General features: G+C 34.1%; 2 protein-coding genes across 2 annotated transcripts; one reads left to right on the forward strand and one right to left on the reverse strand.

The window, feature by feature from the left end:
* The first annotated feature begins 3,010 nt into the window (after positions 1 to 3,010).
* LOC107920811 (uncharacterized) lies at positions 3,011 to 7,879 on the forward strand. Its single transcript, XM_016850671.2, has 12 exons — positions 3,011 to 3,325; positions 4,244 to 4,308; positions 4,643 to 4,741; positions 4,905 to 5,037; positions 5,126 to 5,185; positions 5,437 to 5,496; positions 5,763 to 5,885; positions 6,126 to 6,197; positions 6,400 to 6,537; positions 6,634 to 6,789; positions 6,946 to 7,050; positions 7,643 to 7,879. Exons 1-12 carry the CDS (start codon positions 3,101 to 3,103, stop codon positions 7,673 to 7,675), a joined length of 1,269 nt encoding a protein of 422 aa, XP_016706160.1. The 5' UTR covers positions 3,011 to 3,100; the 3' UTR covers positions 7,676 to 7,879.
* Positions 7,880 to 9,567: 1,688 nt separating this feature from the next.
* LOC107919249 (protein TRACHEARY ELEMENT DIFFERENTIATION-RELATED 7A) lies at positions 9,568 to 10,014 on the reverse strand. The gene has a single exon (XM_016848747.1). The coding sequence runs from the start codon at positions 10,012 to 10,014 to the stop codon at positions 9,568 to 9,570; it is 447 nt and encodes a 148-aa protein (XP_016704236.1).
* Between the last annotated feature and the right edge of the window lie 6,045 nt (positions 10,015 to 16,059).

The following is a 16,059-nucleotide window of genomic DNA, read 5'->3' on the forward strand; positions in this document are numbered from 1 at the left end:
CCTTGGGTAAGGTTTTTTTGCCCGAGTCTAGCCCGACTCGAATTTGCAAAAAGAAAAAAAAATGTTGTTTTCTTGCTATTTTCTCACAGTTTTACTGTTATCTCACTATTATATTGTGACTATTTGTTGTTATTATTTGGATATTGTTTAACTTTTATTTTATTATTAATTTTGCTACTATTTTAAAGACATTTGTTTGTTACATTTCACTTATTTTAGTGTTATTTAAGTATATATATTTTAATTTATTTTCAATTTGTTGGGAAACATTTATTTTAATATTTTTAGTATTTTTAATATATTATATTTTTAAAAAAATTGTATCAAAAAATTTAACATAGGCCAGGCTCGGGTTTTAGTATTTTTATCGGGTCGAATGTGGACAAAATTTTAGATTCATTTTTCTGGGTCGAGTCGGGCCCAAACCTATCAAACGGGTCTAAAATTTATCAAGACACGACTCGACCCATAGGCAAATATAATTGAAACAACCGAGATTTAATTTTGATTTAATTTTCCTCTCTTGCTCTTTCCAACAATCGATTGAATTTTATAGATCCAAGAAAAAGAAATGGAAGAAAGGAAAAGAAAAACTCTACTGATCAGAGAAAGAAAAAGAAAGCAGAAAAAGAGGATAGAAAAATTGGAAGAGAGAAATATAGAAGGAACGGAGGGAGAAAATGTTTTACCTGATGCTGCGATGAAGATGATTGTCCGTTCGCTTTTTCAGGTGAGAAAGTGGGAGAGGGTAAAGTGGGGAGCGTTTTTGTGGTGATGTCTCCTTAAACACCGAATCAGTAATCGGTGGTGAGGAAACAGAGTAGAAATTAAATAATTTTATTGCATAGGCCCGTAATGGAATAAACCCGTAATAAGACATTCCATTGAACCAAACAGGTGTTTAGGGTTGGCCCACGAAATAGGGTTGTAATGGCTATGCCAAACCAAACATGGCCTAAGGGTATTTATGGTTCTTCTATTTCGTTTATTCCGGTTTTCGGTTGCTTGCATTGCAATTAACATCTATCGATTTCAAGCACCTGATACATGCTTCTGAATGATGTTTGCTTTTCCAGCTTGGTTATGGATCAAAGGGTAACAACTTCACTATTCGGGTCCACTATCAGTTCCATCATCAAGCAACACCGATCAGTTTCTCAAGGATCACGATCGCCAAATCGGAGAAGCTGTTCGTCGAGCACGCCTCGACAAGGCAAAGATGAAGTTCAGTTCAGTTACAAGAGTACGACCAAATATCAACCAATCCGTTATTAATTTCAGGTCGTTGAGCTGAATTTTGCATCTCAAGATGATCACTGCAAATAATTTTGGTTGCTGTGATCCTAGTTGTTTGGTGGCCTTTTTATTTCTGCATAGTTTTTATTTTCAGCCCCTAGGAAAATGGGTAGTGGGCATATATAGCTATGATTATTCTTGTAGAGCTTATTAGTAGCCATAAGAGAATGGAATGAAAGAAGCAAATTCTAGAAGTAATTGCAGTAGCATTAATGTTGAATGAAAAACACATGTAGCTTTAGAAACTGGATTTACGTTTTTAATTTTTAACAAGAACATGGATTATTCAACTAACAGTTAATAGCAGAACCGAAAGCACAGACATGCTATCTATCCTTAGTTGGTAAAGGATCAAAAAGGAACCGGATGGAAAATTTGGGCACCAACCCAGAAATCCTTCACCATTCCAGCTAATAAATGAGCGGCATATTTTACTTTCTTTAGAATCTGCTCAAAATCAATTCTCTATTCACTACTATATAACTCCTGAATTCTTAGAACTAAATTTCTACGTAAATACACTCTCAAACTACCATCGATACCTTTAATAGCATCTCAAATCTCTATGTAAATATCTCTCAAACTAACTCTCTATTCACATCTTTTGTTATGGTTAAGATAATTTATATTTATTTAATTTATTAAATAAAATTTAACGAATATTCATATCGTCTGAAAATATGATCCAAAAGTTAAATACTTTCTCTATCCCAATAAATAAAAAACATCATAGTAGTCGCACATAAATAAAATTTACAAATATATATTTAAAAATTACTTCATTGAAATTTTTTTTATAATATATATACTTTTAATATATATATAAATTACGTCATTTTGTTTATCCCATATTTAATTTTAAAGAATAAAAGGTAAAAACGAAAAAGAAAATTCATCATTAAAAATTAAAATGTGACAAATTTAGTATATATTGTGTTAGAATATATTTATATTTATATTTATACTTCTTATGAAAATTTTTAGTTCGAGTTTTGTGGACGGAAAAAATAGTGCTGGAAAAGCTTTTCAACTTGATTTCGAAATTAATTAAGCTGATTTAAATTGGAAGAAATTTATGAGTTTTGGGTATAACATGGAAGGGTAAACTACACTCAATGTCACTAAACTAATAATAAGTTTATATTTTGGTCACTCAACTTTAAAAAATTACAAAACAGTCCATGAACCATTCGAAAGTTTTTATTTAAGTTACTGGACTATTAATTTTTTTTAAAAAAATCTGGCTAGTAAGCTTCAAACAACGATTCCACAATTAGTATGGTGGATTAATACCCACCAATAAGTATAATAACATATCTTAGATTCAAGTGGATCTAACAGCCAGTGTCGAAAATCAGAAAAGAAAATTGTACAGATTTTAATTCGTAGATTTGTTATGTTCAAAGCTGTTTTATGAAAAAAAAATTGAATTATAGACGGGAATGGGAAGAAGAACTTTCGATTGGTGCAAGTGGTGTGAACAAAGAAGGCTATACAATATCGATTTTAACAGTCCAATAATTTAAATGAATACTTTTGAATAGTTCAATAGTCATTTTGTAACATTTTGAAGTAAAGGGACCAAAATGTAAACTTACTAATAGTTTAGTGACTTGGGTGTAGTTTGCCCAAAATAGAATCCAAAATTCGGGTTCGGGAAACCCGACGGGTCCTTCCTTAAACCATCATCGAATAAATCATATCCAAAAGCTTCTATAAACCCCAATAGAAAAGATGAAACAAAATTGAAAGCTTCGACGTTATCCAAAACCCACCTGCCACTTCTCTTTCACTTTTGATAGCCATGTCCCGAGGAACGGAGAAGCTTATAAAGAGTGTAAAGCAATTTGCAGATACCCAATATAAGTTCTTCTCAACTAGATATGGACAACAAGTGATTGACATTTTGGAGTTCCCAATCAAAGTAGTGCTCTCTCCGTTCACTCTTGCCTTTGACATTGCTGGGTCCGCTCCTCGTGGGTTTGGCATCCCCGAGTTTATCTCCAAGCTTTCTCATACTTCTATCTTTGTAAGTTTTTCATCTATGTCAAGTTTAAGTCTTTTGTTCCAATGGGTTCTAAGTTTTTCTTCCTTTTTTGTTGGTTCCTATGTTCTTTGTTATAATTGTGCTTTGCTGTAATGTGTATCTTCAAGTCTATTGAATTTTTGAGCTTTTGTTGAAAGTTTTAAGTCTTTTGCTCCAATGGGTTCTAAGTTTTTCTTCCTTTTTTGTTGGTTCCTATGTTCTTTGTTATAATTGTGCTTTGCTGTAATGTGTATCTTCAAGTCTATTGAATTTTTGAGCTTTTGTTGAAAGTTTTAAGTCTTTTGCTCCAATGGGTTCTAAGTTTTTCTTCCTTTTTTGTTGGTTCGTATGTTCTTTGTTATAATTATACTTTGCTGTAATATGTAGATTCAAGTCTACTAAAATTCTGAGCTTTTTTTGAAATTTCATGTCCTTTGCTCCAATAGGTTCTAAGTTTTTCTTCCTTTTTGTTGGTTAGTATGTTCTTTGTTGTAATTATACTTTGCCGTAATGTGTAGATTCAAGTCTATTGAGTTTTTGAGCTTTTTGTTGAAAGTTTTAAGTCTTTTGCTTTAATGGGTTCTAACTCTCACTTCCTTTTTTGTTGGTTGGTATGTTCTTTGTGTAATAATTGTAATCTCCTGAAATGGGTAGCTTCTGTTCTTTTAAATTTTTGAGCTTTTGTTGAAATTTCATGTCTTTTGCTCCAATGGGTTCTAAGTTTTCCTTATCTTTTTGTGGTTGGTATGTTCTTTATAGGTTAGGATGAGTCCATTATTTTTCATCCATTAAATGTGAAAGTCAACTTGTGAACCGTGATTAAACATGTATTGGATAATAATGGACAAAAAAAGTAATGAAGGAGGAGCCAAACCTGTTCTCTATTAATAATCATGATTTGCTGAAATGTGTCCATCGCAGGCTATTGCTGCTTTGGGAACCTATGATATTGCTTTAGAGCTAGGAAAGAAGGTGATATGTCAAAGGTACATTTCAATATCCTTAGAAGTTAAATCCTGGATTTGCTCATCATTGATTGAATTTCGTAGAACTTGTGAATGGCTTCAACTTCTACATTTTTCTAATAAAGAAACAAATAAAACAAATTTTCTACACTTAAGTTTCATACTTTCTGGCATATGTTCAATGGTCTGTTACTAAAGAAACACTGAAATTTTGGCACATCATTAACCATATTATTTATCAATGTCATGAAGTAGATCGGACAGTAAAATAAGAACCAAGTTTTGTTGAAAGGAATACATGTCTTCGATTTATTTCTTTACCTTTTCTTACATGAGATTGGTCTGTCAAGTTTAGGAACTGTCGTACTTGCAATGGATGGCAAGCTTTGCGGTGTACCATGTGCAAAGGATCAGGGAAAGTGCACTATCAAGTCAAAACTCATTCCTTGAGAAGGTAAATCAACCTCCACTATTTTCTTACTATAAAGTCGTAATTATATAGTCTTCTTTTTTATAGTTTGAAATTTGAATCGCATTCTCAATAACCGACTTTGTTTAGCTATGTGAATTATGATTGTTTTTAATATGAAATTTTGACTATTTCTGAATCTTCACAGTGGGGAGAAGGCAACCGCAGAATGTGTTGCAGATGCTATTGCTGATAATCGAGCAGAGTTAGTGCACCTCCCATCTGCCATTGATCTTAATGCACCGTTGCCGTCTAAAGAATGCCCAACTTGTGATGGAACCGTGAGTCTTATCTTTCTTTTGTTGGAGAATTTTCTTAACCGGACAATTTTCGGTTTTGATCCTCGGTTCAAACATGTGTTGCTTGTAGGGAGTAATGCACTGTCCCGAATGCAAGCACAAAATACAAGTCAGGATCTCTGCGGATGATGTGAGTTGTTTCTATCACTCTTAGCGTATGGGACGTTTGATGATTTACATTTTCTTGAATAAAAAAGGCTACTTGTTTAAATACAACTTAGTTTCTTTCTTTTTTTTCTTTGTCAACTTTTTTAATTGATTGTATATTTCCAGAACATTCGACAACCTTTTTTTAGTTGTGCTTCTACTAGCTTTGTTTGGGTTTTCTTGTTTGTTTCATGCTAAAGTTGCCCATCCTTAAATTTAACTTGCTTTTTGTAGATAATGGAACCTCCATGGAAAGCCTATAACATCTTAAGGAAGATGGACTATCCATATGAGGCAAGTATCCTAACTTATCCATTACGTACTTTTCAATGTTGAAACTTCTGGAGAACATTTTGTATCATCAAATAATTGAAAATGAATATGTTATTATCTAAATTCACTAGAATACGAAAAGAGTCCTATTTCTGTTTTCCCATGCACGCCATATCTTTGATCCATCAAAATACTCAAGGTACTAGAATTAGTGTCCATAAATGATTCCTTGTCATATACTTCTTCTCATTTAATTTGATCTCTCTTCGCCAAACTTGCCATTTCAGCACATTGTTCACAGCATGAAAGACCCCAGCATTGCAGCTTTTTGGTTGCTTACCCTGCCTCAGATTGTGGGTGGATTCGAGTATGATGATGATGTGAAGCAGAAAATTTGGTGGCAATACAAGGTATAGATGTCTATGATCTCACTTTTTTTCGTATTGATATCCTAAGAATCCATGGCAATAAATGGATAGCATTTTGGAGATTGAACGTGAACTATATTTGTTAGAAATCTAGTCTACATGATAATATGTATGTATGTATGTATGTATGTATGTATGTATGATCTCACTACTCAATAGATGACATTCATTATTATCTAATCAAAGCATTCTTGTAATTGCTTTATTTTCTATTGAATCTAGGAATCAATGCGGTATGACCAACTACGGGATGTAGTGGCAAAGCGAAATCCAGGCTGGGAGCACTTGCAGGAAGTAAGATCATGTTTTATGTAGGCATTTTTTTAGTAACATGTGTAAGATAACTATGTAGTACAATATGAGTCCTTGGAATATCATATGTGTAGGATAGTTATGTCACACATGGGTACTTCAAGAAAATGAATAGTTGGAGCAACATATCATATGGTTTCTTTCTTTCGAAAGTTCATGACGTGACCTAGTTTAACATTCACAGGGCCTGATTACCCTAGATCCTGTTCGTGCGAGGGATGACCCTGTTGTAGTGAAAAATGTTCCTTATTACAAGGCCAAGAAAGCGTTGGAGGCCGAAGTCATGAGACTAGATCCTCCTCCACGGCCACAAAATTGGGGTGTGAGTATCCTCAGCTGTCATATTGTATAATTTGTATATTTCATAGAAAGAAACTGTAATGGCAATAATCGGACTAAACTTTGGTGGTGCTTTCAGAATCTGGACCTTCCCCTAAATGCATCTTCGTGGAGTGAAGATGATCTTAAAGATCCAGCAAAACTGTATGAAATGACTGTTCTTCTTAATGCTCAACGAGAAATTGCTGATAAACTTTTAGATGCGCAATGGGAAACCAAATGGCGTCAAGAGAAGGTATTTAATCAAACTTGTGCCACCCAAGTCCAAGTATCATAACACATACATTTAAACTTATTTTCTCTTAGAGACTGCTTCCTTTATTTCTATAATGGATTCAGTATGTTTTATTTTTGTGTGTATTTTCTATCATAACCGATATTTGGTGTTTAGTTAAATGAGATGTTGGAGGAGAAGGTGCGACCGTACATTCAGAACATCGATAATGGCGTCCTTCCTCAACCGATCGTAATACCATCACAAACTGAAAATCAAAAGGTTTGTATTTTCTTTTTTCCCTTACAAATGTTATGTTATAGTCTTGTATTGAATGCAATTATAATCAGCTCTGATGGTAAAAGTATCATGGAGGCCCCGAACTAGGAGTCAGATTGTATTTTATCCCCTCCACTTTAAAAAAATGGACAAATTAGTCTTTATATGTTAAATCAAAGAGCAAACTGGTGCTTTTATTAAAAATTCCATTTATTTTTACTGATATAATCTAGTCCTTATACATCAGTATGAGTTACACATGGCATGCCACATGTCACTATCGGTTATTTTATCAATCATGTTAGTTTTTAACAATACAAATAGATTATGGACTTTGTTCGACATATGTATTGAGTACGTATTGAACACGAGAGTATAATCCTTCAAATATATGAAAAACCTTCTAAGCAATAGCAGACTCATACCCAACACTCACTCTCCGGTTGGGATTAAATATTATGAAAGCAATGAGGATGATATAGGCTTATTGTGAAGTCTTTGCACAGCGGAAGTTTCAAACTTGCTACTTGCTATGCCATTTCAATTGCTAGGTATTAATAATAATAATGTTGGTAGCTTTGTGTTTATGTTGCAGAGGGGTAGAAGGAAGAGATGGCTATTCTTCTAAATCATTTCAACCCATTTTTGTATCTATTTATAGCCATGGCTATGACTCAATTTTCCAATCTTGTATTTGTGATTTAGGCATGAATATTATTCAATAAACTTTTTCAAGGTACGAGCCGGTAGACTTGATTCATATCGGCTCTGGATCATGTAATTTGTACTTGGGTTGAATTACTCTCATAAAAGTATTTTTATTTGAATTTAATTACAAAATATTTATTAATAACTTTTTATTCTAATGAATACTAATTTGGATGGCCCGAAATGGGCTTAGATAAAAAAAAATTATAATATTTCACGAGTAGTTGATATTGGAGGTATTCATGGGTCAAGTTGGGTTGTGTTTGGGTCGAGCTTAAGTATGATATTGACATATTTTATGCTTATCTAAATTTAGCCTGGTCTAAAATTTTATTTAAACCCATTCATATTTGTAAAAGATTAACTTAAGCCTATTTTAAGTCCGTTTATATTTTTTTTAAAAAAATATTTATATTGTTTTATTTTGATATTTAATAATTTTATACATTTCTTATTTATTGAAAATTTTTATATAGTATTAACATTATTTTAATGTTTACATTAGAGTAGTATTATGTATTTAGTATAAGTTTATTTTTTTAATGTGTTTTAAATTACATAATATATAAAAATAACATAATATAAAGTATTACAAATTTAAAATGAGTTAGGCTTGACCTGAAGTGTTCAAGCTTGAGGTCGATCTATATTTTTAACAGGCCTAATTTTTTTGTCTAAACCCATTTTCGGGTATAATATTTTTGCTTAAACCCTCTCAAATTCCGGGTGGATAGCCTGACTTATGAACAGGTCTAGTTGAGATGAATATTGATGGATTAAATTTTGATATAATTGCTTAGTTGCCCCTTGCAATTAAGTAGGGTTGATAAAGAAGGATCAAGAAAATTGAAAATCCAATCTCATGTATAAAAACTTCTTTTTGGGTCATTAGAAGGTTTATGTATATTTTTAATTGAAAGGAACTGGAAAAGAAATTGTATTAATTTGAAATTTATGGGTAAAATAAACAAAACTATGGTATAAAACATATGAAAAAAAGTGAAAATTATTATTTTTAAATTATTAAATTCAAAATATTCTAATTTTATTTATGAAAATTAAAAATGTTAACAATTTATAATATCTTTCTTTTTATAAATGAACTTATCTATACTATGTGTAAAATGATTAATTGAGTTGGAGTTACAAGTTAACTCGACACCAATTCAATTGTGAAATCACTAAAATATCCTTACTTTAAAAAGTAATTAATATTATTATAAAGGTATTTTAGTCTTTTCATAATTTATATAATAAAATAATATTATTTGAGAATAAAACACAAGACCAACAAATTCAAATAAAAATCTCTTACCATTGCATTAATAATCATCTGTTGAAATAATTTTATAAATATATATTTAATATAAAATATTTTTGTTCACTCACGAATCTTGAAAAAATTAAAATATTTATAAAAATCATATAAACTAATACATAATAATTTTTTTTCCTTATTGTTCTTCCTCTACTTCAATAAAGTGTTGGACAAAATTGGTGAAGTCAATACAACAATTATATAATTTTTTAAATATAATTATAAGTATAAAAACTTATGAAAATATAAAAGATTTAAGAAGGAAATTATAACATAATAGAATTAAGTGCTAAAATTAATACATCTAATTATGCAAAATAATAATAATGACTTGAATTTGCTTTTAAAACACTTCCAATATCGAAAGAATAATTTCTAAACATTGACTAAGCTACTCAATATTTCTAAAAAACGCCCACAAAGCTACTAAATACCATACTCAATAAGACACTGGACGCCAACACCATCACACATGAAGAAGTTGCAGTTGCAAATTACTTGGAAGGTGGCACAGCCGGCGTGAGATCGCTGACCGGAGATGAAGTTGAATCTTGGGGTGATGTTGACGGTAGAGGTGGAGATGATTGTTCAGGGGGAGGTGGTGGTGGATATGTAGGAGCCAAGGTTGGAGCATGATGCTTGGGAGAGTGTGCAGGTGATGCAGATGATTGTTTAGGAGGTTCAGCTACATGTGGTGGTGGTGGTGTATATGTAGGAGCCAAAACTGGCCCTGCAACCGGACCATGATGCTTTGGAGAGTATGCTGGCCCTGGAGATGATTGTTTAGGAGGTTCAGCTAGAGGTGATGGAGATGATGGAGCCAAGGCTGGTTCTGCAACAGGACCAATATGCTTGGGAGAGTGTGCTGGCCATGGAGATGGTCCAGGTAAGACAGATGATTGTTTAGGAGGCTCAACTACAGATGGTGATGTAGGAGCCATGGTTGGCCTAGCAACTGAACCATGATGATTGGGAGATTGTGCTGGTCCATGCAACACAGATGATTCAACAACAACGAAGTTTCTATAGGCATCAGAGAAAGAGAGGAGACTGTTGAAAAGACAAATTAAAAGGGGTGTCGAAAAGTCAAAAAAATGGGAGGTGCAAGTGGCACCGAAAGAAAAAAATGGTAGGCAAGTTGTTTAAAGTTGAATGGGATAATTGCAATTTTGGTCCCTAATTTTTTAGGCCATTTGCAAGTTAGTCCCTGAACCTCAACTATAAATAGGCCTAACCATTTCTCATTTACACCATCCCAACCAATCTTTCTCTTTTAGTTTTCTCTCTTCTCCCATTTGAGAATTCTTAAGGAATTCTATTTGTTTGTAATATTTTGGAGATAGTAAAGTTATCATCTGGTGTTAGTGCCCGAGGACGTAGGTATAATTTACCGAACCTCGTTAAAACTCTTATGTTCTTTTTGTCCTATTTTTCTTTCAATATTTGAGGGTATAATAGTAGTATTTAATTGTGCTATTAAATTACGTTAGAAGGGATATTTTGACTAAGGAAAGACTTGGTATTTAAGAGATCCTTGTGATCCACCTCTCTTCCCTGGGAATTGAACTTTGTGTGATTTTTTAGTACAATAATTTACACGCTTCCAACCCTATTGGAACAACAAGTGGTATCAAGAGCCGAAGGTTAATCGTAGTATGCTCTGTGGTTGCAGTTTAAACTGATCTTCCACATCAGAAAAGATTTCCTTAGGTATATTGAAAGATTATGGAGAAAACGGTCGGTGTAGGAGCTTCAACATCGTCCATGTGGACAAGACCGACAATTGCAAATGCAAGATTGGCCGTGGAGATCTTTGATGGCACGGGCCATTTTGGTATGTGGCAAAGTGAGGTTCTAGATGCCCTTTTTCAGCAGGGTCTAGACATTGCCATTGATGAAGAGAAACCAGATGATGTACAGGAGAAAGATTGGAAGGCAATCAATCGGTTAGCATGTGGCACAATTCGATCATGCCTTTTTCGAGAGCAGAGGTATGCTTTTTCAAAGGAGACTTTTGCAAATAAGTTGTGGGTGGCACTTGAAGAAATTTTTTTGAAGAAAAACAGTCAAAATAATCTCCACCTTTCTTATGACAAAAAGCACATTCATCTTTCCCGAGTCTGGACTTTGACTTTGATCTCCCCTTTTGAGTTTTCTTCCGAGTGTATGAACGACCTCGGACTACTAAAGCTTCTGTATCTCTTGATTCTTTAATTGGATTGAACATATCCCAACAGTTTTACTGGCATTGTCATTGCCCATATAAACAACTCCTCCATTTAGTTCTACTAAATCAGAGAACCACTCCCGGTTAGGGGACATATGATAGGTACAACCCGAATCCAATATCCACTCATCTGAATGGAACAACGATGATGATGCAACCAGTGATAGTTCAGTTGTTACTATGAGAGATGGGATTTTGAAAGTGACATCTGGCGCACTTGTGATATTGAAGGGCATCAGGAAAAATAACTTGTATTACTACCAAGGTAGTACAGTTATTGGAGCAGTCGCTACAGCTTCCGGTAACAAAGAATTGGACTCAATGCAGTTGTAACATATGAAGTTGGGACATGCCAGCGAAAAATCCTTGCAAATTCTGGCAAAGCAAGGATTGTTGAAAGGTGCAAAGGCTTACAAATTAAAATTTTGCGAGCATTGTGTTCTGGGAAAGCAAAAGAGAGTGAAATTCGGTACTGATATCCATAATACAAAAGGTATTTTGGAATATGTTCACTCAGATGTGTGGGGGCCTTCCAAGACACCTTCATTGGGAGGAAAACACTACTTTGTTACTTTTGCTGATGACTTTTCCAGAAGAGTTTGGGTGTATACCATGAGAACTAAGGATGAAGTGCTTAGAGTTTTTCTTAAATGGAAAACTATGATCGAAAACCAGACTGGCAAGAAAATCAAGTGGCTTAGGACGGACAATGGAGGGGAATATAAAAGTGATCCGTTCTTCGATGTGTGCCAAGAGTATGGTATTGTTTGACACTTCACAGTTAGGGATACACCACAGCAAAATGGATTGGCAGAGCGTATGAATCGAACATTGCTGGAGAAAGTTCGATGTATGTTGTCCAATGCTGGGTTGGGCAAGCAATTTTGGGCTGAGGCTGTGACATACGCTGGCCATCTTGTTAATCGTTTGCCATCATCTGCATTAGAAAGAAAAACTCCTATGGAGGTATGGTCTGGAAAACCGGCTACAGATTATGATTTCTTACATGTGTTTGGATCCACTGCATATTACCATGTGAAGGAGTCAAAGTTAGATCCGAGGGCAAAGAAAGCTCTCTTTATGGGAATCACTTCTGGAGTGAAGGGATTTCGTATTTGGTGCTTAAGCACAAAGAAAATGATCTGTAGCAGAGATGTTACCTTTGATGAATCTGCCACATTGAAAAAGGTAGCAGATAAAGATATTCAGACGAGCAATACTCCACAGCAGGTGGAGTGTACTCCAAAACAGGTGGAGTTTGAGCAGATGGGGATTTGCCCAGTTAATAAGTCTAATTCTCCAGCCACAATGGAGGAATTAGAGGTTGAAGAGGTTCTGACCCAAGAACCACTAAGTACACCAGAACCAGTTGCAGTTGCAAGGCCACGGAGAGAAATTCGTAAACCTGCTCGATTTACTGATATGGTGGCCTACGCCCTTCCCGTTGTTGATGATATTCCTATCACTTATCAAGAAGCAATGCAAAGCTTAGAAAGTGATAAATGGAAAAGCGCAATGGATGAAGAAATGCAGTCTCTCCTGAAGAACAATACTTGGGAATTGGCGTAATTACCGAAAGGTAAAAGGGCAATCAGATGCAAGTGGGTATTCGCAAAGAAAGATGGATCTCCTAGCAAGAAGGATATTCGCTACAAGGCAAGATTGGTAGCTAAAGGCTACGCTCAGAAGGAGGGAATTGACTACAATGATGTATTTTCCCCTGTTGTGAAGCATTCCTCCATTAGAATTTTGTTGGCCTTGGTAGCACAGTTGAATTTGGAACTAGCTCAACTTGATGTTAAGACGGCTTTCTTGCATGGTGAGTTAGAAGAGGAGATCTATATGACTCAGCCCGAAGGATACACAGATGTTGGTGGTAGAAATTGGGTTTGTAAGCTGAACAAATCGCTATATGGATTGAAGCAATCCCCGAGGCAGTGGTACAAGCGATTTGATAGCTTTATGAGAAGGCAGAAGTACACAAGAAGCAAATATGACAATTGTGTATATTTGCAGAAGCTGCATGACGGATCTTTCATTTATCTACTCTTGTATGTTGATGATATGTTAATCGCTTCGAAGAGCCAAAATGAGATAGATAAGCTGAAGGCTCAGTTGAATCAAGAGTTCGAGATGAAAGATCTAGGTGAGGCCAAGAAGATTCTCGGCATGGAGATAAGTAGAGATAGACCGAGAGGCAAGCTCTGTTTAAATCAGAAGCAATATCTGAAAAAGGTATTACAATGTTTTGGTGTAAATGAAAACACAAAACATGTAAGTACCCCACTTGCTTCTCATTTGAAACTTAGTGCTCAATTATCTTCGAAGACTAAAGATGAAAGAGAATATATGGCGAAAGTCCCATATGCTAATGCAGTTGGGAGTTTGATGTATGCGATGGTGTGTACGAGGCCTGCCATTTCACAAGCTGTTGGAGTTGTGAGCAGGTATATGCATGATCCTGGAAAAGGACATTGGCAAGCTGTGAAATGGATTCTACGGTATCTTCGAAAAACCGTAGATGTTGGTTTAATTTTGAACAGGATGAAGCACTTGGTCAGTTTGTAGTTGGATATGTTGATTCTGACTTTGCTGGTGATTTAGATAAACGTCGTTCAACTACGGGGTATCTATTTACTCTTGCGAAAGCCCCAGTGAGTTGGAAGTCTACCTTACAGTCTATAGTAGCTGTGTCTACTACAGAGGCAGAATATATGGCAATTACAGAAGCTGTTAATGAGGCTATTTGGCTTAATGGATTGTTGAAAGACTTAGGAGTTGTTCAAAGTCACATAAGTTTATATTGTGACAGTCAGAGCGCTATTCATTTAGTGAAAAATCAAGTCTATCATTCAAGAACCAAGCATATCGACGTAAGATATCATTTTGTGCGGGAAGTCTTTGAAAAAGGAAAAATTCTACTTCAGAAGATTCCGACAGCAGATAATCCCGCAGATATGATGACCAAGGTGGTAACAACAATCAAGTTTAATCATTGTTTGAACTTGATTAACATCCTGAGAATTTGAGCACCTTTAGGTGTATGGCGCTCGAGAGCGCATTTGGAGGCACTACAAAAGATAGCTTTATCGAATTTGGGGAGTTGAAGGAAGTATGTGAAGATGTGATTATCCTAATCAAATCTTCAAGGTGGAAATTGTTGAAAAGACAAATTAAAAGGGGTGTTGAAAAGTCAAAAAAATGGGAGGTGCAAGTGGCACCGAAAGAAAAAAATGGTAGGCAAGTTGTTTAAAGTTGAATGGGATAATTGCAATTTTGGTCCCTAATTTTTTAGGCCATTTGCAAGTTAGTCCCTGAACCTCAACTATAAATAGGCCTAACCATTTCTCATTTACACCATCCCAACCAATCTTTCTCTCTTAGTTTTCTCTCTTCTCCCATTTGAGAATTCTTAAGGAATTCTATTTGTTTGTAATATTTTGGAGATAGTAAAGTTATCATCTGGTGTTAGTGCCCGAGGACGTAGGTATAATTTACCGAACCTCGTTAAAACTCTTATGTTCTTTTTGTCCTATTTTTCTTTCAATATTTGAGGGTATAATAGTAGTATTTAATTGTGCTATTAAATTACGTTAGAAGGAATATTCTGACTAAGGAAAGACTTGGTATTTAAGAGATCCTTGTGATCCACCTCTCTTCCCTGAGAATTGAACTTTGTGTGATTTTTTAGTACAATAATTTACACGCTTCCGACCCTATTGGAACAACAGAGACAAACAATGAACACTACGAAAAGGCTAAGAGATCTGTGAGATTTCATATTGACTGATTATATGATGATTTGTGTGATAATCATTTATGGGTGCATATATATACATATATGTATGCATAGATAAGGAAAGAAAAATTATGGGAAGAAGCTTCAAAGAAAGCTCTTTCAAACCTTAAATTATGAGAGAATCAAAAGGAATCAAAATGGTAGCAAATCAATAGGAATTAAACTGATATTATGGAAATTAACGAAATTAGAGTTGACTTACTTTAATTTTTAAGCACTTAATCTTTTGAAAAAAAAATTAAATTTAAGTTAAATTTAACATTATGATTTAAAATAATAAACTTATACACCCTAGTGTATATATATTCATATTATACTAATACAAATTCGGGGACCATCTTATAAAGATTCCAAGTAAATTATAGATATAAGTAGAGGTGTACGTGGGCTGAGCTAAGTTCGAGTTGGACCTATGTATGATATTAATACAGTTTATACTTGTCCAAGTTCGGATTAACTCTAAATATTAGCCTAAAATTCTACCCAAGTTCGTCCATTTTTTTCAAATGATTATCCCAAACCCATTTAGGCCCACTCATATTATTTTTTAAAATTTTTAAAAAGAATATATTTATACTATTTTGATTTAATATTTAATAATTTTATATATTTTATTTATTAAAATTTTATATATAATTATCTTAACATTTTTTTAATATTTACAATATAATAGTATTATATGTTACTACAAATTTAATTTTTATGTGTTATAAATTATATAATATAAAAAATAACAGAATATAAAACATTACAAACTTTAAAAATAATGAACCGAACCGAGCTAAGCTCAAGTCTTGAATGTTCAACCTCGAATACGACCCATATGAGAAACAGATTTTTTTTTGCCCAAGCCCACTTTTGGGCATAACGTTTTTTACTAAACTCTCTCAAATTTCAAGCCAACCTTCAAGCGTGGATAAGTAATCTAACTTATGAACAAATCTAAATATAAAAATGTAC

Source organism: Gossypium hirsutum, chromosome D08 (genome assembly GCF_007990345.1).
Source record: "Gossypium hirsutum isolate 1008001.06 chromosome D08, Gossypium_hirsutum_v2.1, whole genome shotgun sequence".
Lineage (NCBI taxonomy): Eukaryota > Viridiplantae > Streptophyta > Magnoliopsida > Malvales > Malvaceae > Gossypium > Gossypium hirsutum.

What these genes read in the sequence shown, in the direction of transcription:
- LOC107920811 (XM_016850671.2), top strand. Translation starts at nt 3,101, where the DNA reads ATGTCCCGAGGAACGGAGAAGCTTATAAAGAGTGTAAAGCAATTTGCA. An exon ending in TTTCTCATACTTCTATCTTT is followed by an intron (nt 3,326 to 4,243) that starts GTAAGTTTTTCA and finishes TGTCCATCGCAG; the next exon opens with GCTATTGCTGCTTTGGGAAC. An exon ending in CACGGCCACAAAATTGGGGT is followed by an intron (nt 6,538 to 6,633) that starts GTGAGTATCCTC and finishes TGGTGCTTTCAG; the next exon opens with AATCTGGACCTTCCCCTAAA.
- LOC107919249 (XM_016848747.1), bottom strand. Translation starts at nt 10,014, where the DNA reads ATGGCTCCTACATCACCATCTGTAGTTGAGCCTCCTAAACAATCATCT.